The sequence below is a fragment of the Lissotriton vulgaris genome, chromosome 5, assembly GCF_964263255.1.
Source record: "Lissotriton vulgaris chromosome 5, aLisVul1.2, whole genome shotgun sequence".
NCBI classification, from domain to species: domain Eukaryota; kingdom Metazoa; phylum Chordata; class Amphibia; order Caudata; family Salamandridae; genus Lissotriton; species Lissotriton vulgaris.
Window position 1 is genome coordinate 63,632,827 of NC_141693.1, and position 26,928 is coordinate 63,659,754.

At 46.3% G+C, this 26,928-nt stretch overlaps 1 protein-coding gene across 1 annotated transcript in view; it reads right to left on the reverse strand.

The window, feature by feature from the left end:
- Positions 1–9,637: 9,637 nt before the first annotated feature.
- Positions 9,638–26,928, reverse strand: part of LOC147710174 (E3 ubiquitin-protein ligase TRIM39-like) — a 98,127-nt gene continuing 80,836 nt past the window's right edge. The window contains exons 5-6 of the mRNA XM_086920864.1: positions 22,173–22,225; positions 9,638–11,456 (exon numbers count right to left, since the gene is read on the reverse strand). Coding sequence (XP_086776990.1) covers positions 10,945–11,456; positions 22,173–22,225 — 565 coding nt within the window. The 3' untranslated portion in view covers positions 9,638–10,944. The remainder of the gene's footprint in view (positions 11,457–22,172; positions 22,226–26,928) is intronic.

Below are 26,928 nucleotides of genomic sequence, written 5' to 3' on the forward strand. Positions count from 1 at the left end.
AAATCGTTCTACGACTTCATCTCCAAACTGGCTCAAGAAATACAACCGTTCTCGCTCGGACCACTGATGCATTTGGTCATTAATCTCTGCAATAGTTATTGTATTCAAATTGAGTTTACGAGCAAAACTGCGCAATTCCGCAGCTTCACCCGCAGTTAACCTATTACGACTATCCCCTCGATCATCTCCGTCCGAATCCTCAGCTGGGGCCGTAGGTGGAACATACGGAGGCGGGCAACGATCTACTAATGAAAAATCATCAGTTTCATTAGTAAGGACAGGATAAAGAGGACGTCGAATAGGAAATTGACCATTCGTTTGCAAATTACGTTCCCGTGCCTCCCTCTCTTTCTTTTCCTGCAACTCTTTCTCCTCCAGCTGTAAAGCCTTATCCCGAGCAGCCTTCCGCTGCTCTTTGTCCGCCAAGGCTAATTCACGCTTCATTCGTTCACGCACCGCTTTCTCCCACATAAGTACACAATCAAACATATCTTGTCTAGACCTGCGCTGAAACAGACATTGCTCTACATACTGAACCTTACGTAAATCAAACGACCCATGTAGTGGCCATTGCAATTCGGGATCAGATTTAGTATATCTGTGCCACAGTGTACTGTATAGAATAGGGGGAATGCCAAATTTAATGTACATTTCGCGATTAGGTGTCCCCTCTGGGGGAGCCGGCTAAGATTCATTTAATCGATAATTGGTACCTTTTCCAAGACAGCACATTCCTCGGAGTGTGCTTAAAACGGGCATGTCAAAATATCACGGAAACGTGATATTACAAAAATGGCACTTACTATCCTTCACACAAGGTGTGCCGTTCAAACAAATACAAAGTTAGAGAAATATCTCCACATGCCAGCCTATGTGGAGTGCACTGCACATATAATTCAAAACATAGAACCAAATGTTAGCTAACTCAAAACATATTCAAAGAGCCACAGTAAGCGTCCGTAGACAATCTTACCAATCACAAGCTTACCAAATTCTCAAATATCCAGGTTCCAACTGCCAAGTTCTTTAATCGAATCAGCCAAACCGGCACTGTACGACAACTCGAACGAGCAGGATCTCAGTCGAGGACCGGCGCCACCTGGAAGGTCAGATCAGAAGGAAAGGAAGAAAACACCGTAGGTGCCAAGACTCGGGTCACTCAGTGGCAGGGTACGCGTCCATGGCGAGTTTCCAATCGTTCGTCACGACCTCTCCTTCGGGCATCCGAGTCGCCGATGAGTCCCTTCGTGGTCGCCAATTTGTGGTATTGGGTTCTCCAGGCCTACATACTCTGCAAAACCGCAAAACCCGCTACACCATAAAAAAGACATTTTCACGGAAACTGGAAAATGCAAAAGACAAGTTTATTAGGACCCCATGGGGTGGTGGTACATTCCTACAGCACCCTTCGGTAATGCAAGAAGTATCACACCGAAAATCGATGTGAGACCTCTTTTATACAGTTTTATAGTAATAAAAAGAGTAGGCGGAACACATTTACTCAATTTAGGTACATATACGGTCATTTTTGGAGCACAGCCAACTCATGGGAGGGGTTACAACACCACTGGTCAGTTTTGGAGAACATTCCTAAGCGATGACTGTCCACTAGTACAGAGGGTTTAACTGCGCATGTGCGAGCTTGACCAATACTAAAAATAGCCTGTTGCTGGGCAAGTTTAAGTGGTCAGTGGTACAGAGAAAGGACAAAAGGGCATGCTGACCACGAGGCAACGTGTTCATATAAAATGGACGCCAGTGTTTTCAAAATGGCTTCCGAACACCATAGTTAAGTTAAGGGGAAATTCGTGTAGCAAAGCTTAACGCTAACCCGATCACCGTCAAATTACGACATCACCAGTTACTAAGCCCCCGGGTCATATCCCTAAAATAACTTCACATGGATGACAAACCTCCCTGGTTCCCAGCAGTGGTAACAGCTGATAAGCTCCTGTCAATCAAAGAAAATCAAAAATGCATGATGTCCTCGTTACTCAGTTCCAGACTTTATCACCCCCTTTTTTCCTACCTCAACCATATTTAAACTCCCACCAAGCCTTTCAGTGGGATCATCTAGAAGTTACTGATACAGAATGTTCTGCAAGTTCCAGCATGCTCATTGCCCCAGTGACCAGATGTCCTGTTGCAACTTGGTTGTCATCCCTTCCGTTTCTAGGGCGAAACTTCGAAACCTCTTCCACCGCGAACAAGATGAAGTATCAGCAATGTCATTGCTCGTTCCAGGAATATGATTTGCTCTAAAAGCAATATTTAAATACAGACAACCCTACAACCCTTCCACAAGAGCCGCGAAACGCTCAAGTCCTTGCCTTCTGTTAAACAACTCAACCCCTGATATGTCATCCACGTTGAACGTTACTCTTCTGTTCATCAGTTTCACACAACGCACCAGTGAAAAAGTCATTGTTCTGCCCCACCATCCACCCCAGAACAAGCCACAACCTAGGGCCTCTTGATCAGACAAAATCTGCACATGCCAATTTGTCTTATCCTCTGCAAAAACATGCTTACTCTGTTTAAATTCTCAATAACATGCTAGCATACATGCAGATATGACTGAGGAGCAACTGTCATTCACCCTCTATGGTGCTGTAAATCCACCCCTGACATGACAAAGACCAACCTTGTACAAAACATTCTGCCAGCCTGACCACTCTGCATGCAAAACTGAGAGGCACCAACAAACATTTAACCTTATGGAGCGCCAACACGTCTGCTCTTTGCACGCCTCTTCTACCAATAAAACAATCTCTTGCACTTTGTCTCCTGGCAATCTCGCCTGCATCTTCTTTGTGACAATTCTGAAAAAAATCAATACAGTACTCGGGCCCTCTGTCTTTCTGGGGCTAAGGGCACCCCAAAAACCTCTGCCAAGTCCTGAAAATGCCCAACACTTCTCTGTAATTAAATGAACCTCCTTCTCAACAAACAAGAAATCATCAATGAAAATTAGCCGATGACCAGTTCTTCTTGACAAACCACATTATAACAAGGTGCTGAAAAATTCAAAAAGAGGACAAGAATTTGCCCAACCCCTGGACAAAACTAAGTCTACAAATATTGTCCCTTCAAATGACATCTCCAGCAAAGAAATCTCCACTATAGGAACTGCCATTATGTAAAATGCCGACTTAAGGTAACATTTACCTGTTTTGCTCAAAACTAATAGTATCAACTGATGCATCACACTCCTCTGTTGCATCTTCCTGTGTTTTGCAGGCATTCACTTACGCCCCCTCCGGCCACGATAAATGGTGAATTAAACAATATTCCCCTAGGGGTTTTCTTTGGAACGACCCCCAAAAGAGGCAGCATCAAATCTGCAAATGACCACTCAGCAATGGGCCTGCAATCCTTTCTTCCTCCACTTCTTTCCTTGGTTTCTCCTTCATCACTGACTGAAGCTGACCAGCACTGTTGTCGCTGACCTTGATATCTCAATGTAAAACCACCACTGAAACCCTCCGTGAGTCTGACGGCCACTTCCCTCTCTGGATCATTTAAGGCTCAGACTGCTGCCCCCGGCCCGGACCACTCCTACTGTTCCACCACAGTCAACAGTCCTAAACATTGTGTAAGCCGAAGTCTCCACACACAGCCACAACATTCATACCAACAGCGGCAAAACTGTCGGAAGCACATTCCACTATTAAATGCGTAACATGCCACTTTTGGGACCCCGGCTGTCCTCTTCCATAGCTTCCCACCACCCACAGACGGGTCAAGCCAGCAAGGGCTGGTATTGAATCGGCATACTACTTGATGTAAGTGCCGCTGGCATTGGTCGTGGTAAAGACGTACAACACCCCATCGGAAATTTTTGTGATGGACTGATCACCTGTTTAGGCGCGGTACTTCACGTCAGGATTGCAATACACTGGTAGAGCGGCCAGGGCTGGTTTTACAGAGGTCTCTGCAAGGTGGAATTGAGGGGATTGGCAGAGTTATGTGCAGATCCCTAGTTCATAAGGGCAAGAGTGTTACGGGTCAGTTGTGAAGGAAGTTGAGGGATGTGTGTGCCTAATCATTTTAAAATGATAAGATGCTAGGACAGGAATGTCCCCTGATAGTCACTGATGGTTTTTTGACTCACTGTCAGCCTTTCGTGCAATGAGATGACACACAGATCGTTAAGGTCCGGGTGGGGGGGCGGGGCACCCAAAGTGCAACCCTCCTGGATAAAACTATCACCATCCTCTCACTCTGCTTCAAGAGACTGGCCCTGTTGGCAGCATCTCTGCTTGTGCCCCTTGTTAAATTTTCATTACTGCAGTAGGGTGGGGCTGGGGGTGGGGTAGAGTTCCTACACCAGCCTCAGCGTTGCTGCTGTGTCCTTGGGGGGTGTGGGGTATGGGGATGGGGGTTGTGGAGGGGACAGCTACTCTCATCTGGTGCATTTTAACTGGGCTGCCATGAACCTTGGCGCTAGATTACGCACCTGTTCTTCCATAGGGTCTAGCTAGGCAGATCAGAAGCACGGTGTCCTCTTAATGCAGATCCCAAGGGCCCGGGTCACTTCAGTCCATCACAGGCGGTGGGAGCCGGACAACCCTCAGACGTGCAGCTCCTTCATCTGAGCAGACACTCATCTTGTAGACTGACTGCTGGCAGTCTCTCTCTGTTTCCCACCACTCACCCTCTTTCTCTATCACATTCTTTCTCCACTCTCTACCTCCTCCTCCTGTCTCTCTTACACTCCTTGATCTCTCGCTTTCTCTCGCCACTTCTTTCCTATCTCCCCCTTTCTTTCTCTCCACATCAGTGTATCTCACTCCTTTCTCTCTCTCTTTCTCCCTCTCCTTTCACTTCTACCACTTTCTCTCTACTCTCCTATTCCCCTCCAATGTCACCACTCGCGCGCTCCCTCTCTACCCATCACTTCTGCCACTCTCTCTCTCTCTCTCACCCCTCACCTGGACTGGAGACATGCCCCAGGGCACCAACGGGTATAAGTGCTCAAGGTAGGGCCAAGGCAGAGTCAGCCTGGCTGCCCCAGGAGCTGTGTGTGAGCACGTGCACTATTGGAGAGGCGACCCCTGACGAGCAAAGTGAGAGCACCCTCTAGTGAACGAGAATTAAGGTACAGTGTGAACTGAGACCCTGCAGGAAGGGACCACCACAGACATTGGCACCATTACAGTCCATAGCTGGCACAGCCCATTCCAGTAGGAGAGGGGGAATAACTACAGAGCCAGAGAGAGCGGTGAGAGCCTGAGGACCAAGTCCTATTCAACCTTCTGTCATATTGTATAACTGTCCTACTGCATAACTGTCCTCAGTCACAACTGTCCTACAACACATTCAATGCACCAGTACAATACTGTTATATGCCTGGATGAGTCCTATGTAGCGAAGCTGCTTGTTTCTTACATTGTCCTATTTTTCACAAACATTTCTACCGTGATCTTCTGCACATATCTGCGTGCACGACAATGTTGGATTCGTTTCTCTGAAACTGCTTTGTTTACACATCTAGCTTCAAACAACATTAACACGATGCCTCAAACATCATGTACAAGGCCCTTCTACGCACGATGTACAAATGTTGTTCTATCTTCATCCACTGGGGGACAGGACTGTCTACATGAGCGTCCCTATGGACCACCCCCAACCTCCAGAGTATCACTAGGTGCATCTTTCTGTCCCCTCTATTTTTTGTGTATGGTCCTCAGCTGTGTGTTTGTGATTAAAGTACTTTTAATTTTTCAAGTAAAAGCACTGGCTGGACAATCATTTAACTGTTTTCTGCTTTAGAGAGTTCTTGGTTTCTAACCCGCACCTTCTCCTTGAGTAAGCCTCTGACAGCTCGACTTCACTCCTCTGAGAGTTCAGGGGTGAGGGGTTCACTTGGTGCTCAGTCTTGGACCTCACAGTAAGGTGAAGCCCCAGGACACCAGTGGTACAGGCTCTCTTTGTTATAGTTGGAGTCCAGTAACCCAAGATTGACACAGAGCTCATGAAAAAAGTTCGACAATTGCAAGCATTGGAAATTGATCTGTTTAGTATGTTTTTGTAAATGTTTTGCTGGTAATATTAATTTATCACCAGTAAAATTCTTTTTAATCTGATATCTATACTACTATTATAAAGGAAGAACTTTGCACCTTTGAGGCGGGTAAACTCGGGAACCACAGCGCCAATCCACACACCCGATACATCATTGTAATCGTCATGGTGTGCAGATGGACATAGGCTATATAAAGTATAAAAATATGCGTTATTTAAAAAATGAACCTAAAAAAATAAAGTAGTCCCTTCGAAGTAGCGCCGGCAGCGACCTGCTGACTTCAGGAGCGCGGGGAGGAGCGGTGTCCATGAATGTGAGGAAGAGCGGTGGACATGGCGCGGGGGAGGAGTGGTGAGGACCGGCGGACAGGCGGAAGGAGTGGTAAGCTGTGAAATGAGGAGCGGCGGCTGAGGTAAGGCTCCCGGCAGGCGGCGGTCGGGGCGGGAAGGCGGGGGTCGGGGAGGGCGGGCAGGGGCCCGGGCTGCACGACCTGAGTACTGTAAGGCTCTGGGCAGGCGGGGGTCGGGCGGGCAGGCGGGGGTCGGGCGGGCGGGGGCCCTGGCGCGCGGAGGCCCTGGCGCGCGGGGGCCCTGGCGCGCGGGGGCCCGGGCTGCACGGCCTGAGTACTGTTGTAGTTCCAGGTGTTCCAGGCATGGTTCTGCACACTGCTGTGACTACAGACTGCAGTTTAGAGGGCACTCTGAGGGCGAGGGGCAGGACTCCGCCCACAGCCGGGGACGGGTCCAGACCCGCTCAGTCACGCATCCCTGGCGGGCCGGGGTCAGGTGCAATGACGAGGCCAAATGCAGGGCACGGGTAATGGCAGTACAAAGCGGCCGAGGGGCGACGAGAGGGGCCCAGGTGAGGGGCGGGCGGGGCCGGTGCCAGGCCGCAGTAACAGAGCCTCTGTTGTGCGGCCTCCAGAGCGGGCCGCCCGGCCCTGTCTCATCCCCTGATGGGCCCTAATGGAGGGGTGCGGGGAGCACAAAAGGCCTTTCAGCGCCGCAAGAGCCACAACGAGAGCCTTGTCGCCTGAGCAGGAGGGAGGTGGACTGCTGCCTGCACCCTGGACGAATAGCACTTCGAGGCCGCGGCTGCCTGCACCCTGGACAGATAGCGCTCCGAGGTGAGATGGGAGGATAGCGCTCCGAGGTGCGATGGGAGGATAGCGTTCCGAGGTGCGGTGGGAGGAAAGTGCTCCGAAGTGCTACTTGCACTGTAGATGGATAGCGCTCCGGGCCGGAACTAAGTGCTGTCACACTGATGGTCTATTGTGAGGCATCGCTAAACTCTCTGACACCTGCAGGGGGTGCTGATAGCGCTCCGAGGCCTGCCTCCAGCGCTGATAAGGTACTGGCCCTCAGTTAGGGGTAATATCACCATCACCATGCAGGGAGAGCTGAATGTTTTCTGAGGAATGAGCTATAAAGCAGCGAACGCTCTAGGCACCGGGCCAAATTCACAAAAGTAACGGACACTTATGAGTAAGCTTACTACGTTTTAGTGTTCAAAGTAGTAAGTTCAGCAGTGCATATGTTCAACCAGTGATATTACAACACCCTCCCATAGAAAATAAGGGATTGAGGGACTTAAAACCAATTAATACTGCAAATTAAATTATTTAAAACAGTTAAAAATAAATAAATACAATTCATATTTTAAATAGATTTAAAAATAGTGTATTTTTAAGATTTAACTTTAAAATATTTTAATCACCTATTTTGAATTCAAAACTATGCAACCATACATGTAATTATTAAAAAATGAAATGCATTTTAATCTATATCTATCTACATCTATATCTATACTACTAATATAAAGGAAGAACTTTGCACCTTTTGAGGCGGGTAAACTCGGGAACCACAGCGCCAATCCACACACCCGATACATCATTGTAATCGTCAGGGTGTGCAGATCGACATAGGATATATAAAGTATAAAAATATGCGTTATTAAAAAAAAAAAGTTGTCCCTTCGAAGTAGTGCCGGCCGCGACCTGCGTGCTGACGTCAGGAGCGCGGGGAGGAGCGGCGTCTAGGAACCCGAGGAGGAGCTGCGGACATGGCGCGGGGGAGGAGCGGTGACAAACGGCGGAATGGCGGTGAGGACCGGTGGACAGGCGGGAGGAGCGGTAAGCGGCGAGGAGCGGTGAAATGAGGAGAGCGGGGAGGAGCAGCGGTTGAGGTAAGGCTCCGGGCAGACGGGGGTCGGGGCGGGCGGGGGCCCGGGCTGCTTGACAATGTCGGGACGGGCAGTGGGCCGGGCTGCTGCACAATGTTCGGTGAAATGAGGAGCGCGGGGGAGGAGCGGCGACTAAGGTAAGGCTCCGGGCAGGCGGGGGTCGGGGCAGGCGGGGGTCGGGGCAGGCGGGGGACAGGGCGGGTGGGGGCCCGGCCTGCTTGACAATGTCGGGGCGGGCGGGGGGGCGGGCTGCTGCACAATGTTGGGGTGGGTGGGGGTTGGGGAAGCCTGATTGCTCCCGGACAAGGTCGGGACGGGCTGCTAGTTGTTAATATTTGTATTGAAGTAAACCAAAACTACACCCCCAGTATTCATAATGATCTTAAATGAATGTCTAAGGCTTGGAGGTCCATTTCTCAGTGACGTCAGCTGCAGCCACTGGAAACAGCAAGAAGATTTATATAAATGATACAATACAGTACAATCATTAGAAAGTCGGAGAAGCCCCTGCCAGGAGTGTAACCTGTGATGCCTAGATCATGGGTCTCGCAGATGTGCCTCAACCTACTGAGCTACCTTATAAAAGGACGTCATGACACTAACGCTGAAAGAGAACATACTCAGCCCACGTCTTACTCAAGAGACAAGAATTACATCCAATCTCCATGAAGCAAAGACGAGGATATTAAGAAGCAGAAACCCCTAAAAGGAGGAAGAGGTGACGAGTATTGCACAATAATCATGCAGCATTTAAAACTCATAGCAAAATCATTTTGCTTTGCTTGACCTGGTGTCAAAATCTCACTCTACGTGACCCCTCCAACCTCTGACAGTTTGTATCAACACCGCTTTGCATTTTGAGACTTGTAGTTTGATGTTTTCTATTAAGATCCTCGTTATCTCAGTCCCAGCATGCACTGGCGTCGGCTTGAAAGACAGATTTGCTTCCGAGGGTCACACATGTAGCTGCTCTTCTTAAAGTTTCATGATAAAAATAGATTCTGCTTTTAATACAGGATGGCCTGTAAATACACAATAACGTCTGGAAAAAATGTTGCAGACAAGTTAATTCTACCTAATATGTTTGCAGGACCTGGAAATGTTTGTGGAGTCATGAAAGGCCTGCAGGAGGCTATTGTGTTGTATTTGTGCTGCTGGAATATAACATTATTGCACATTGTTCACAGAATCTGCATATCTTTGCACAATACACATTTCATAAATTATAATAGTGGCTCGTGCAGCAGGGCAGATGTTTCACAAGAAAACAACTTATACATGATGGCCTGTAAATGTGATGGAATCTTTGCAGTTTAGGAACTGCAATATTTTAAAATAGTTCTGTATTGTGATATATCTTCACTGGCCTCGTCATGCTCACGTTACAAAAACACTGTCATCAGAAAGAAGTTTTAAACCCATGCAAAGAAATATCAGCTTTATTCACAGGTGATGGATCACAAAAGCATTAACATTTAAGGTAAAAAGGAGCAACAAATAGATACCCATTTAGTAGGTAATTTGTCCCAAAGGAAACTAGAACACCTGGTTTAATTGCGGCTTCACCGCGTAACCAAATTTAGTGATCCTGAAAAATATTTGATTTCACCGATGGTCCATTTTCTTCCTTATCTCGTATGAAAGCACCTTCAAAACTGTGAGTTTAGAATACCACCGCTACAAAAACCTATTGCATTTGAATTAATGGATCTAAAAGAATCTGGGCAGACCCGGCTTTAGAATTAGAGGCGTCAGGTGCGACAATATTTCTTTGTGCCCCTTCGCCCATGACACCATTTCCAAATATTCCCTCACCCCCACCTTCCAACAGTGGCACCCATCTCTGTAGCGTCCCTCTCTCATACGCAAGTCTTTTGTTTTATAGCGCTACTCATGCCAACTCTAGGGTGTCAGAGCACTTTACAACAAACACACATTAACAGAGGCAATGAATCTTCTATGTGTAAATCAGTCTATAGGAAATGTTACACAAACCAATGAGGATTACCGTTCTGTGTTCTGCATGTACACGTTCTTTGCAGCCTGCATATTAACCCTCTGTGCTACTTAAGGATGAGTTGAAACTGTGACAAGACAAAACTTCGATCTCTCTCCAGCAGGAACATTATTCACCTGTGTCATCTTGACATTTTTATTGTTGCCTGAAACCTGCTGGACACACAAGGAAGCAGCAGGTGCTTTTAAAACCCAAAGTTATTTCTGCACACATCACTGCTCCCAGATTAGCGCAGGTGCGGCTGCACCGGTCGCACTGTCCTAAAGCCGCCCTGAATCTGAGTTACATACAGGGTTCACGTGACAACTGTCTTGCGTCTGAGGTCACTAATATTAGCGCTGCTGTTGGGCGGGGCAGGACTGGTTTCTAAGGTCATGGTTAAAAACAATCACTTTCAATAAGTCCTTCTCAGCGCAGCGCTATAATGTGTATATTAATGTCAAAGCTCCACGTGTGAAAGAAATACACATTTTTGAAGTTTAAAGAGACTTTATCATATGTTACATGATGTCTGCTGCATAATTCACACGGCAAACATTTCCTGCCTTGTTTTAAAAATTGTACAAGGAAAAGAGATATGTAGCAGTCAGTTTCACGTGAGGCTTCTGGGTGTCATGGCAACATGTGGGAGGGTCGTTGTGAAGAAGATTCTTTGGAATGTTGGTGTTTGAAGATTCTTTGAACTGGAGATGACAGTTGGGGGGGGGGGGTGTCACTCTCACACCAGCCTCAGCTCCGCTCTGTCACAGAGACCAAAGATCGGGAAGAGCCTCTGTGTGAAGGGGGCCTGCGGGAAGGAGTAGAGAAGCTCCATGGAGTCGGCATTGTACAGGGACAGATGCCCCCCCTCGTAGTCCAGATACACCCCCAGCTTCTGGGGCTTCTCACGTGGGGACAGAGGGGTCTGAGGGGAGCTGAGAGCCGTGTACCGACCCCCCCACTGCTGCACAGCCCAGACTCCCCCCTCAGGTGACCATGTGAAGCCTCCCTTCCTGTTCACAGACTCTGCTGCGACCCCCACATTCCACACTCCCCCCTCCTGCAGCAGCTGCACCTCCCAGTAATGTCTGCCGGAGGTGAACCCCTCGCTCCCTAGCACACAGGGGCAGTAAGTGAATCTCTTGGGGGTGTCCGGCAGGCGCTGTGCTGTGCCCGTCCATGTCACTCGTCTCCCCCCCTCAGACAGGAGGAGGTCAGGATGAGCCGTGTCAGGATCCAGAGTCACCATCACTGCAGAGAAGAGATTCACAATTAGAGATTTAATGACACAAATAAAGGCTGTAATTACTGCTTCTGTTTTACATATGATTAATTTACACCACATCCGGAAGGAGCACACAGCGCTAGAGAGCGCAGCACTAGACCGCTCACTACACTAAAGTGCGGGGCACTAGACTGCTCACTACACTAAAGCGCGTGGCACTGGACTGCTCGCCACACTAAAGCACGCAGCACTAGACTGCTCACTACTATAAAAAGCATGCAGCACTAGACTGCTCACTGCACTAAAGCTAACGGCCCTACACTGCTCACTAAACTAAAGCGCAAGGCACTAGATGGATCACTACACTAAAGCGCGGGGCACTAGACTGCTCACTACACTAAAGCGTGCAGCGCTAGACTGGTCACTACACTAAAGCATGCAGCACTAGACTGCTCACTACACTAAAGCGTGCAGCACGACACTGCTCACTACACTAAAGCGCGGGGCACTAGACTGCTCACTACACTAAAGCGTGCAGCGCTAGACTGCTCACTACACTAAAGCACGGGGCGCTAGACTGCTCACTACACTAAAGCGCGGGGCGCTAGACTGCTCACTACACTACAGCGCGGGGCGCTAGACTGCTCACTACACTAAAGCGCGGGGCGCTAGACTGCTCACTACACTAAAGCGCGGGGCGCTAGACTGCTCACTACACTAAAGCACACATTCATCTAGAGCACACACTACACCGAACAGCAAACTGCACTACATAGACAATGCATTCAACTACACCCTACACTGCACCTCTCAGCACATACTACACCACACTACCACACAGTAACATAGACAAGAAGAGTACTGTACTAGTTAGTACTCTATATTACACGGTACAGAGGAAGAGAGCTACTAGAAGGAATACAGGACTAGTCATAACACTGTATTAGATGGCGCCGAGTGAGAGAGCCTCTAGGAGGTATAGAGTACTAGTCAGTACACTGCATTAGATCGCACTTAGTAACAGAGGTACTAAAAGTGTACTGCTCTGGATGGTACTGACTGATAGAGCTATTGGAAGGTACACTGTACTAGTCAGTACACTGCATTAGATGGCCAAGAATGAAATACACACTCCAAGGTCTACAGTACTACACATTACACTGCCTTCGATGGTAGTATATAATATATGGTATAGAGTGGGAGAGCTACTAGAAGGTATACAGTACTAGTCAGTACAGTACATTTGAGGGTACAAAGTGACAGATCTACTCCAAGGTGTACTGTACTAGTCAGCGCACTCCATTAGATGGTATTGAGTGACAGAGCTACTGAAAGGTAAATTGTACCAGCCAGTACACCAGATTAGTTGGTACAGAGTGACAGAGCTACTCCAAGGTAGACAGTACTAGTTAGCACGCTGCATTAGTTGTGACAGAGCAATTCCAAGGCGTACTGTACTAGTCAGTAATATATAATATATGATATAGAGCAACAGAGCTACTCCAAGGTAGACAGTACTAGTCAGCACACTGGATTAGTTGTGACAGAGCTATTCCAAGGCGTACTGTACTAGTCAGTAATATATAATATATGGTATAGAGCAACAGAGCTACTTCGGTAAACGGTACTAGTCAGTACACTGCATCGGATGATAGAGTAAGAGAGCTACTAGAAGGTATACAGTACTAGTCAGTGCACTGTATTAGATGGTAATGAGTGACACGAGTGATACGAGGACGCACCGCAATCCCAGGAGCGGATCGGAGAGGCTCAGCTCCTTTGAGCCTCCGGCCGTTACTCTGGTCTGGGTGCATTGCTGGAGCTCAGAGCTTGTACCAGCCTGCGCTGGCACCCCACGGCTCCGCTCCGAAGAGGAAGTTGCCTGTGCGGTCCTAGCGGTCCCTTGCAGAGAGGTCTCAGCAGAAGGGCTCCAGCAGCAAGACACTGGCGTGGGCAGCAGTAGCGGTAGTGTGGCCCTGCGTGGGACATTTACCAAGCTCAGGCTCGCTCCGTTCAGCTTCGGCCCCTTTGCGGCTGGGATATTCAGGATAATTCAAGAAGTGTGGCTGGTGAACCGGCGAGGACACGGGGGCAAGAAGAAGGAAGTGACACTGGAAGCAACTAGAGCTGGGGATTATACTTAAGAACCCAGGAGGCAGGTGGTTGCAGGCAGTGGCATAACAAAGGCCCACGTAGCCCCCATGGTGCAGGGGGAACCTGGGCTGCAGGGGGCCCCTCAGCACAGTACTCAGGCCTGAGAGCTCCGGATTAAATGCGGAATGTGTCCCCTCCATGTAACTTGCAGGGAGGCACCCTCAACTTTCGTTACGCCACTGGTTGCAGGTATGGCCAGTGCTGCAGTAATCTCCGCACAAGGCCGGTGCTGCATGCTCCTTCGGATGTCTGCACCTGTAGGTGACCGTCCAACACGCCAGTGGCCCAGTGAAAAAAAAACCTCCCACTAATAGCCTTGCTGGGGCAAAGACTTGTGTCTGACTTTGCGTGTTGAAGTAACCATCTTGTGGTTATGTGGGGTGCGCAGTGTAATCTTTAAGTCCCTGACAGCGCATAAAGTGGAAAACACGCAAAGGTACTCACCACATGACGGCTATTATATTTACTGCGCCAATTTAGATACTCAGTATAGCGAGATTGATAGGCCCACTATGAGCTCAGGAAGAACAGGCCAATAACTGCTCGGCGTAGACAAAAGTGTTCCAATCGGTTGATATTAAATAAAATGAAACCCACGCAAGCAGAGGCTACAACAGAAGAAGAAGGGGGTACCGTTTATGGTTTACTTTTGTGAAACCGAATAAAGTTTATTTGATTGATTGATTGATTGAACAAGAAGGGGATTTCCTTCAATTATAGCAGAGGTTCAAACTACCAGCAAAATAGTACAGAGGGAAATGGAGACGAAATTTGTTTTTTTAAAGAATCCAGTGACTGCTTTACTTACATATCACAACAAGGCAAGTGGATTACAAGCCTGCTACGTGCATTTTAACCTGTTTTTTCCGAAATAACACCCAAAACTCTGAAGCTATCTTTAAAATCTGTTACCTAACTAAAAAACCTGCCTTCCACTGGGAGGACTGGGAGAAAAGGAGCTTCCGAGCCATGGAGAGAAGGTAAACTTAGGTGTTGAGCTCATTGAAGTCAGAATGACTCAGGGATTTTGCAGTCTGAGTTGGGTAAAGTTCCTGAGGGACTGGTTCTTAATTCCCATGGGCCACTGGCGGCTGGATGTGTAATAGAGCCAAACACTGTCCTGACAAAGGGCAAGGTTAGGCAAGTGATAGTTGAGGTGCACCAACCATTTAATTCCAACGATAACAGCTTTAAACCTCAACTTTCAGGCTTGGACAGCAAGGATCCTGTCCAGGGAACAAAACAGTAAATTACTAATGGTATTTCTCTAATAGGGCTGTCGAATTCCATTCGAGTTCTGGAGGAAGACTCAATTGGATGAGACCTTTCCACTCACAGGTGGAGCCACAGGCAAAGCCTGTGTTGATACAGGGAGAAGGAATACCTCTGGCTGCCCCCCCTTATCACGGTCTCCAGACATCTCCCGACAAGCTGAAGTACTGGACCGCCACTTCCCTTGTTGGGGAGGAAACGACAACAATACGTGGGATATTTTGCTTGGTTCCTTTCAAACTGTCATAGAAGCCTTAACATACCAGTCTAGTAAGTCAGACATCTAGGTGGACTTATTGAATACAATGGCTCTCTACATTCCAGAGGGCACACGCTGACACCCAATATGTTCCTGCTTGTGTCTGCAGTCCAGTTTTAGATAAACTGGCATCGCTTCCAAGATTGATAGGATCTGTTTTGGACGACATTAAGCTGCAGTTGAAGACCACTCCAAGAACAGTGGACATTACCACACCAACCAATTCTGACAATTGTGCTTCAAATAATAAAGTTCCTTGCCAAAAACACAACACAATTAGGAAAGGTTACAGTGGAGCCGAGTGAAGTAATTTTGGAACAGCAGCGAGGTGGAGCCGAAAGGTCGTTAACTAGCAGGTGCCACAGGAGAACTGAAAGCTGTGGTGTCCCTCTGCTCTGTCCACCTCACAAAACTAGTATAGATCTGGGAGAACCAGTAACCCATATTACCCATACTTTATTAAGGTGCAACCCACTTGAAGACATCACACAGCCGACTAAAAGACAGCGTAAGAGGCTTAGGAAAGCACATTACAAAAAGTCACATTTTGGGAAAGAGTGGATCGCATGCTAGTCAGTCTGGTCAAGTCTACCCAATTTTAAAAACAAGCATTGGAATAGCCAATAGGTCTCGCCTTTGGGACCTTATAACTGTTTAGCAAGAGCTATTGCCATTTCTGTTACCTTATATATAATTAGGATTATATTATGTATAATTGATCACCTGTATTAAAAAAGAAATAACAAAAAATGCTGCAACGCATGTCTACTATGAAGACGAACCTTGTGGGATGTTTCCGGGTTATGTGCACTTTTGTCAGTGCTGGGGCACCTTGAAAGCAAATGGCAGCGAGGATATACTCAAGCTTAACTCCTTGGACGCTCATGACGAGCTCAGCTCGTCATGATGTACACCTCCATACACTCATGACGAGCTGAGCTCGTCATGAACAATGGGATATCTCAAGTGCCAGCACAGGAGGAAAATAACACTAGCATCGATGGTGTTAAAGTCCCTTGCATGTGAATAACAAAGAAGCTCCCATTAGGAGAATATACCATGCGCAATCGAGAAACAGAAAAGGGCCTTGTGTGACATCGTGTCACTGCCGTTATATTATTTATATGAAATACTGATAGAGATATCAAAATAAAAAAGATTGTTGTTTGGGCCTTTAAATTCACGATGGGTAAACCCGCATTACAAGCCGTGCTGTCACTGAATTAGTAAATGTCTTTAGGGATCCATCCCAAACTGAATTTGTTTAGCATCGACCACAAAGGGGATCATTTTTGCACAAATATTTTGATCATTAATGATCGAATAAAAACAAAGCTGCTCTTGTTATGTAGCTGCATATTCATTCATTCATCTTACAGGGAAATTCAAATACAAGCATTGGAAATGCAATAGGTCTCACATTTGTTTGAGTTAGAGCTATTGGCATTGTAAATGGCAATGTGCTTCATCTGTGTAAAACACATGTTATGTGCGGGTATGCATGTGTTGTGTAGTGGAATTATGTGGGTTGGTTTGTAATTTTTAGTTGCGGAATTGTGTCGAGTGGATTTGTGTAGTGGAATTATGTGGCATGATGTGCGGTGGAATTATGCGGATAGTAATTATGTGGTATTGAGTGCAGTGGAACTATGTGGAGTGAGATTGTGTGTTATGAGTGTAATTATGTGGAATGGTATTTTGTGTTGAATGATGGGATATTTACTTTTATTTTAATATCTTTTCTTTCAAACACAAATACAGTGATGAACAGTAAAAACTGTACCTCGACAGAAAATGTTCCCTTCAGTGTTGTTAAACATGGGGCAGTTGTGTGAAAACACGATCGGTAGCAAGTCTTAGGCTGACTAGAAAATGCCCTGTTTATTCCCTTATTCAAGATCAGTGTTTAAGGCAGCATGGAAAACAATCAAAACAATGTATTGCTGCAGTAAACGATAAAGCCTGAGCAAAAAAGTCTGTTTTGTACTCGTCAATAAAAGTCACTCATAACCAGTATCTTGACTGATTAAAGATAATGCTTGATGTCTTTGAAACTCCACCAATACACATAATCAGACATTCAAATGAGCGAGAAGGTTGCACTACCACAACATGTAGATGTCCCTGCAATGGTCACTCAATTAAACAGCAATATTCCCACTGTCAGCAAACATGATTTTAGTGATATCATCAAAAATGTCAATAGTGATGTAATATCACCATTAAGATCATCTGTGACCTTGTGCGAGGCCTTGAGCAGTGCTCTGGGCCCAGGGTCACCGCTCAGTAGATCTCTCTTTCAAGTGACCAACTCCACGCATTTTCTTGTGCAAGAGATCCGGGTAACAAGTCTCCTGATGGGTGCTGTACATTATTCGGAAGGTGGCTCACTGATAGAGGACTTGACTTTGATGTGTGGTAGGAACACAGCCCCATGAATCGGCCAAGACAACGACTAGTAGCAGCTGATCAAACCATGTAGAGACGATTACCAGCTTTTCTTGTGTAAATCTATGTGGTTTACATGGCTAGCCTAACTAGTACCACATGTATGTGTGAGTAGATCTTAAATAATGGGAGGAGCACACCCACGTTGGGAGGAGTCCTGTATTTATTTAGACCCTACAGTTATCAGCAGGGTTTACTAGTAGTCAGAACGGATATCCGTCCTTTTCCTACCTGTTTCCTCTACTGCTCTCCGATCTCTCATTCTCCCTCCCTCCAGAAACCAATGAAACGCCAAGTGTATGCATCTTGTGTGAAATCACCTATACTTCCATGGAGCAGGAAGGCTGGAGTACACCTTCGTTTGACTAAGCCACTTCCTGAAGAATGAAGAATTGTGGACATTGGCATGATCAGAGTTGCACACCCACACATAGAGATGGGCTGCATGTCGATTTCCTGCATTATGTACTGCATGAACAAAGAAACCAAGTTCCTTGAAAGAGTACTCTGTGTTTTTTTTGTCCTTTCACCATTTTCGTGTTCTTAATTATCACAGCTGGCGAGTGCCACATCACTGTTTCCCTTGACATGATGCTGAATTAGCATGGAGGACCATGAGCCGTGTCACTATTCATCATGCCTTGGAGTCAGTAGTAGTTATATGCGTCCCCATACGTGATGTCATTAAGGTCAAAGGATGTGTGATGTCACTTCCGGTACACCTGCCATTTTGGTGTATTGATGTCTATGATTCTGCCCATAGCCGAATCTGTGAACAGCAACAGGTCAGTAAGAGCTTGCATAACTTGCAAAAGGTGCCAATGCCTGGTAGTCAAATCGTTGCAATCAAAGCTATTGATCAACAGAATGGACTGCAGGGATTCGAACCTTTACCCCTTGTGAATAAGTCTTTCATTATGATCCATAAACCAACACTCGCAGGCACTCAGGGGTCACTTGTGTGTGGTCAAATGAATCAGTCTATCTTGGCAACTAATAAAGCTGTGGAAATTGCTGCAAAGTGACTTCTGCACTTAAGGGAGTACCACGTCATCTGTCCATTCAGAACAACCATCTTGTCGAGAAGCTCCCGACTTTGATGCTAAAGTGTCCCAGAAACTGAGACAATAAACAAGCAGCTGTGCATCACCTACAGTGACTCTTTGTCTTGACCTCGGTCTGGTACATGGATGTAATAACGGTTTAATTCCTTGCGCCGTGACATAAGCAAAAAGAAAATCACATATATAAACATTGCCTGAAGTCCACAGCACTATCGCTGCATCTGCCAATGAGTCACAATTAAAGAATCCTAATCAAGTTAATGGACATCTCGTCTCTTGGTCGGTACGTCTGCGGGGTATGAGGAACGTGTATATTGTATTCAACTTGAAAATGCCTCCCTGACCAAGCCCACACAGGGGCAGCAATAATGGAGCCAGCAACGGGAGGGGCTGCTTAGCAGATCCACTCTGGCCACAGGAAAGGGCAAGGTACGCTAATGGCAGAAAGGATGAACAACATAAGAGGAGCTACGGGCAGTCTCATGGCGGAGCAAAAAGATGGCGGTAATTAGACGAAGGGACACGTAGCACAAAAGTAAAGTAAAGTAAAGTAAAGTATGAAGTCTTATATAGCGCACGACTTACCCTGGGGCATCTCGGCGCTTGCTTAGGGAACCCGTCCTGGTATTCCCCTGTGAGATAGCCCTGGCAGGGTATCCACAAGGTGAAAGCCAGGCATCCCACCGCGAGGGGCCGTTGTGGAGATTAAGCAAGCTATTGCCCAGAGTCGCAGAGTGTGAACCCGTGAGCTGAGAAGGCACCGGAGCGAGAATTAACGAGTCCGCGGAATTTTGAGCCCAAGACCCGCCGAGGCGGGGAATTGAACCCTGGTCCCGGACCGAACTCAAGCTCCAGGTCTGCCGCCTCTAACCCCTGAGCCACACTTCTCCAGATGGGAGGAAAGGTGCAGAGCGGCATGCACAAAAAGTGGGCGGGCGCACAGTAGTGGTTGTGAAAAGAGACTCGTAAATAAATTCCAAAATAGTCCCGAACTCAGCCAAAGTAGTACAACGCCATTGTATAATTGGTCAAGGTGCTGTGGGACAGCACCGCTACTCTTCGGATGCTCACACACAACACAAACAAGGGTGCAAATGTTTCACCTGGGAGTGCAGGCGGTGTACTCGGTTGCCCAGCAACACGCCGTCAGAGGCTGGAGGTGATCAGGTATGCCGCCTCATGTTTCCAAGCCGCTCTCCGCTTGTTCACGCTGCCTTGTGGCAAATCTATATACACACTTCTCTCTGCTTATAGAGAGAGCAACTAACAGAACAAGCCCGGGAGTGGTGCGTGCATGCGTGCTCGCGAGGTCTTCACTTTTCAAGCACTGCACTTGTGCTTGTGGCACGCCGCTGCTCGATCCTGCAAGGTGGATGACGCCACAGGCACGAGGGCAGCGCTTGAAAAGTGAAGACCGATGGCTAAAGGCCCTCCTAGAGTAGCGCATGCGCGCTGCCTAGGCAAGACCTAAAAAATAACTGCTAACAGAACAGAATCAGTTAACACGCTGGGAGAGGAGCTGGACCGAATTCAGACGGCAGATACTCACAGTGAACAAAACGGACCCCAGTCGAATAAATAGTGACATGATAATCAAACCCTTGTTACAATTAGATCCAACCTTACTACTGGAAGTTTCCCCACTGCTGGAAAATAAGAGTCTTAAAGCAGCAAAGTTAGAGCAGAAGCAAGAACTAGGAGGAAAGAAAAGGCTTACAAGAGGTGAAGCTGCTTTTCAAAAATAAACCAGGCTTCGACAGCTGTCCTTCAGGTAGAAAAATCTTGGGGCAAATGTTCTGCAACTGGGGTGCATCTCAAAGGTGCTAGAAGGTGATCTCTACTAGTCAGTACACTATATTAGAAGTCACAGAGTGACAAAGCTACTTCAAATCCTTCAAAGGTATACAGTAGTAATCAGTACACCGCAATGGATGCTGCAGGGAAGGACAGCTACTAGAGGTATACAGTACTAGTCAGTACTTCTTTACGTGGTACAGAGTGAGAGAGTTATTAGAAGGTATACAGTACTAGTCAGTACACTGCATTAGATGGTACAGAGCTACAGAGCTACTCCAAGCTATAATGTAATAGCCAGTACAGTGCATTAGATTGTACAGAAAACAGAATTGATCCAAGACATACTGTACTAGTTAGTAATCTATATTAGATGATACAGATCGAGAGAGCTACTCAAAGGTATACAGTACTAGTCAGTACACTACATTTGATGTTACAGAATGACAGATCTACTCCAAGGTGTACAGTACCAGTCATATACTAACCTGCATTGTAGATGGATGCACTACATCACTGTAGATATATGCGCTAGGTTAGTGTAGGTGCATGCGCTAGGCAGCATGGGTGCATGTGCTACGTCAGTGTAGGTTCATACACTACGTCACTATAGGTGCATACGTTAGATCAGAGTAGAAGTATGCACTAGGTCAGTGTAGGTGCATGGGGTAGCTCAGGGTAAGTGCACGAACTACGACAGTGTAGGTACATGAGCTAGGTCAGTGTGGGTGCATGTGCTAGGTCAGTGTCGGTGCATGTGCTAGGTCAGTGTAGATGCATGTGCTAGGTCAGTGTGGGTGCATGTGCTAGGTCAGTGTAGGTGCATGTGCTAGGTCAGTGTGGGTGCATGTGCTAGGTCAGTGTAGATGCATGTGCTAGGTCAGTGTGGGTGCAGGTGCTTGGTCAGTGTAGGTGCATGAGCTAGGTCAGTGTAGAACCATGTGCTAGGTCAGTGTGGGTGCATGCGCTGGGTCAGTGTAGGTGCATGTGCTAGGTCAGTGTGGGTGCATGTGCTAGGTCAGTGTAGGTGCATGTGCTAGGTCAGTGTAGGTGCATGTGCTAGGTCAGTGTGGGTGCATGTGCTAGGTCAGTGTAGATGCATGTGCTAGGTCAGTGTAGATGCATGTGCTAGGTCAGTGTAGATGCATGTGCTAGGTCAGTGTGGGTACATGTGCTAGGTCAGTGTGGGTGCATGCGCTGGGAAAGTGTAGGTGCATGTGCTAGGTCAGTGTAGAAGCATGTGTTAGGTCACTGTTGGAGCTAGAACTCTGGAACACAGAATGAGTTATGCAGTACATGCCAAATTCTGATGTGTAATTCCATGCCATCCCATATTATACTATGATCCCACCCCATATCACATCACACCATCCCATCATAACGTTCCATACCATACCGCCATAACATGCTATTCCATAAAACTCCAATCCACACCATCCAATCGCATCTAATCCCTTCCTACCCCATACCATACCACCATAACATTCCATGCCATACCGTTCCATAGCACACCACACCATCCCATCATACCATATTACACCATGATACCAACCCATAGCACACCACACCATCCCATCCAATCATAACGTTCCAAACCATACAATACCATACCATACACAATCTCATCCCTTCCTATCCCATACCTAACGAACATAACATAACATTCCATACCATACCACACAAAACCATACCATACCACATCATTTTCATGAACCATAACATACAGAGATAATCGTCACAATGATATTTACCTTTATAACTCTTCACCACCATCTCTGGGCTCTGAATCTTCACATTATTACACCTGTAATAACAGACACATCATATTTGTATTAAAGAGCAATGACAGCTACAGGAACAAAGGACGAACATCACATAAGACCTGTATTTGAAATAAGATTCAGTATTAAGAGCAGCGCCTGCGGACTAGTGCTCAGTGTGAGTTACTGTTCATACACAACAGTCAAAGCTCTAACGATATCCAAAAGTACCTTCAATATCTTATGACAGGATGTGGGTGTTCTAAGGCAGATAGCTCAGCGAGACCAGTGTGCTTCATGTGAGTCCACGGAGTGCCTCAGATTGGGTCGTCTATGAGCGGTGGTCAGCTCAGTGAGAGGGGGGCTGACTAACAGGTTACATCTGCTTCTGGCGGAGTCTTGTGTATATAAAGTACACACAGCCGGAGATTGGCCCCAATAATGCGCGCATGGCTGGAGGGGTTACGTGTGCTCCTAAAACACTACAAATTCAGATGCCACATTAGTTAGGAACATATAGCCAATCAGGTAATGAACAAGTGGTCCGTGACTGCTTTAGAGAAGAGTAATTTATAATTTATCATGTGTGTGTTGCTTAATTAAGTCAAACACTGGTAAGACATACCAACAATGAACACAACAACATACCCTGCTATCTAAGATAGCATTTTTCAAAACGTACAGTCAATGTAAAACACGAAAGCGTCAAAGAATTGTTTAAGTCCAGTATATTTAATTTTATATACTTGAAACAGATCAAAAGTTAATTTAGACAAAAGGAAGGTACAAATGTTGCTCAAGGGATGGGAGTAGAATGGGTGTGCTCGTGATGGGTCGGGAAAAGGTGAATAGTCACTAATATTCAGGATTTATACATTTCTAATGCTAGGCAATGGACTAGTAAAGAGACCAGTACAGAAAGGCCTGTCTCAAACAAATTATTTATAAAAATGTTTACAGTTTTTTGTAAATGCATAAATGCAACATCAAGCGAAGGGGATGGGATGAGAATCAGGTCATCGATGGGTCGGGTGCGTCGACGCTTCGACTCGGCTTGTGCAAAGAGGGTGACTTATACCTCCACTGCGAGACTTCTTCAGGACGAAAGAGGGGGCAAACTAGGGGCGAAAGATCAACTGTGCGTTAATTGGCGCCTATTACCCAATCCGGGAGAGAACTGAGTGACGGTATAGTACTGACCTAATCCTACTAAAATTAGTATTGGTTGACTGATCGTGGCTATCCCGTCAGGCTCCTCAAGAAGGCACGTAAGAGGGCCTGGTTTAGCCACAGGGAGTATCTTCTGGAACCTTAAAGCAATAATTCCCAGACACAGGATCGATTAACTTGTGTCACGACCTATTACACCAAGAGTAATGACATCGGAAAACTGTGAACAAACATTGCCACCTGGTTGCGGACGATCTGGGTATACCAAACCCCACCATGCATGCCTTTAGAAAAGGGAAAGTATCAGGGACTTTTTAGTGAAATCTTTACTTCCACCTAAACCCAACAGTGTCCAGTTACCACTATGGAACATCACCCCCATCAAGGGCCTTTTTGAGTGACTACACATACACAATGAGGGATCACACCAATCGTAAGTCCTCAGGGGTCATATATGCCATCTAATGCCCCTGTAACTTTTTATATATCGGGCAAACAACGCAGAAAGTCAAAACCCGTGTCTTACAACACTGTAGTTGAATACGGTGTGGGGTACAAGGTGCCCCACTAGTAGAACACTTTATCACCTTTGGGCACTCGGCAGAAAGCCTAAAAGGGTGGGTGATCGAAAAAGTCCAAAGGAACCCAAGGGGTGGGAATTTCTCCAACACCCTGAACTATTGTGAGTGTAAATGGATTCACGCATTTGACACAGCACTTAGGGGGTTGAACGAATCCGAGGAGATAGCCAGACAGGCGGCTACTTTGAGTATCGGCTAAACACCCCCATCCAGAACCTTGATCCTTAGACCTGCACATTCTGACACTGCACATATAGCTAGTAGGATGTATATAGGAAGGCTATATTGCTACCCAGCACCGACTTTATAGTTTGTAAATAGGCAGAGTACATTAGATTCCTTATCACTCTATGTATATACACCGCTTGTAAATATGATTAGTAATATGTATGCATTCCATGTATATACACCGCTTGTGAATATGAATTGTAATATATGTATGCACCTCCCATCCATGGCATCATGTATATACACCTAATTGTTGTCGATCCGTACCTTCACATGTGACCTTTATACATGCATAAATATGTATCCCCATGGTTTGTTGAACTACTATGTTTTCTTCTCTTGCATATAAACCCCTTAAGCTTCTCCTATGTTATATGTACAACTCCCTACGCAAATCGGTATCCTCACAGGAATAATTACCACGATTGCGAATACCACATTAGTGTTCTCCCACACTGCGTACTCCCATTATGTATTAGTACACTGCATATAATGGCACCCTATCGCTCTCACTGCACTGTAGGGAGTTAGTGCACATACGTGTTATGTAACTCCTACACATATCTCCGATTAGGCATGCTTGGATGCACATGTTATTCTCCAATTGAGATTGGAACCCAGTTTCTTGTCTGTACCTTCTCATTTGAGAGTTATCACTGTATATAATTGCGCCTTTTAAAATTGCCGGCATGGCTTTAAGGATATTACAGTATTGCACTCTCTGGCATCCAACCTGGGCCTTTGAACTTAACCTCCGGGCTCCGTGGCTTACGAGCTCTGAACTCCTTGAATGACGCGCGAAGGCTGAACGTGCGACGTGCATGTTTCCTCGGCTCACACTGCTTTCTGCATATAAACGGAAGCCTTCTGCCAGTTCGTTCCTATCACTTCGTTTAGAACCCAGCTTGCTGGTGTTCCGAAAACAACTAAAAACAGCATTGTTTCCTAGGCCATAAACCAGTCTTCTCCATCTTCTAATCTCTGCATCACCTTCTATCTATCTTCAAGCGCTGGGATGCTTCCGAGTAGCCATGCGCTATATAAGAGCCTTCCAATTCAATTCAATTCAATTCCTGCTTCTGAACTTGGCAGAAGGGATTCTACGAGGCGTGCGACGCCCAGCTTTTCATTTAAGGTAAGTTTCTGAAACCACTGCCAAAACGACAAGCTTTACTTTGGCAGCTTTTAACCCTTATTTAACTTCGTTCCATCTCCTTAACTTGCAGGTCTTGACAGATTAATTAAAATGTCTGATGACCATGTTCTAATTAATTGACGGTTTTAAATACCGTGAGGAGTTCACAAGGTGGGCTCCCATGAGTGGATTTCAGCTCCCTACTAATGGGTGGGTGCAGAATCAGAGTCACCTCATACCCTGCGTCACATTGCAGAATTGTATGCATACTAAGTTTAGTATTGGTTTTCCACAGAAAGCCTGACAGAGCCATTAACTACTCAACCTCCAGTGGTTTACCTGAGTGAGATGCCTGTGTGGCACCAGGATTCGGTCAGGATTATACCGTCACTCAGCTCTCTCCCGGATTGGGTAATAGGCGCCAATTAACCGACAGTTGATCTTTCACCCCTAGGTTGTCCCCTGCCCCCCTTTCGTCCTGAAGAAGACTCACAGCAGAGGTATAAGTCACCCTCTATGCACAAGCCGAGTCGAAACGTCTACGCGCCCCACCCATCAACGGCCTGTATCTCATCCCATCCCCTTCGCTTGATGTTGCATTTATGCATTTGAAAAAAACCTGTAAAAAATGTTATCAATAATCTGTTTGGGACAGGCATTTCTGTACTGGTCTCTTTACCAGTCCATTGCCTAAGCATGAAAAATGTATAAACTCTGAATATTAGTGACTATTCACTTTTCCCGACCCATCACTAGCACACCCATTCTTCTCCCGCCCCTTGAGCAATCTTTGTACCTTTCTTTTGTATAAATTACGTTTTGTTCTGTTTCAAGTATATGAAATTAAATATACTGGATTTGAGCAATTCTTTGGCGCTTTTGTGTTTTACATTGACTGTACGTTTTGAAAAATGCTATCTTAGATAGCAGGGTATGTTGTTGTGTTCATTGTTGGTATGTCTTACCAGTGTTTGGCGTAAGCAACACACACATGATAAGCTATAAATGACTCTTCTCTAAAGCAGTCACCGGCCACTTGTTCATTACCTCATTGTACCCAGAATTTCTGGCAATTATTGGGTTACCCCATTATTTTGTAATGGGCTTATAGCCAATCAGAACACAGCAATCGGGCGCTCCCCATGCCAGACATCTGGACACGTTACCCACTGGCCGCATTGTGTCCATGCAAGGTCGAGGCCCACCTGGATTATCCATTAAAAATAACTTATGACTCAAGAGACAGCAATTTATATTCCTCACCATACAAGGATCGCCAGAATAATTTTCCTGCCAATAATGAACTTTATATAAGACTGCTACAGATGGATTGAAATTTGACCCGGTGCCTGTAACTCTTATCCCGGCCGCTATGTTTTTTTTTTTTTTTTTAAATTTTTGAAAACCTTTATTCGGAATCAGAAAACACAGCTATTTAGCCTAACATCCCGGAGGCAAGGCAGCAAAAGCAAAGGAGGGCATTAGCGTTCAACAGTAGGAACATAATCATCAAAGGTTAATTTTTATTATAGAAAAACAACAACTGGCGCCCGTGGGCGCGAAAGTGGCAGTACGTAGAGCATGTCGCTGTGTGTCGGGGATGGGTAGGGAATAGGGCAGGAATACAATCAAG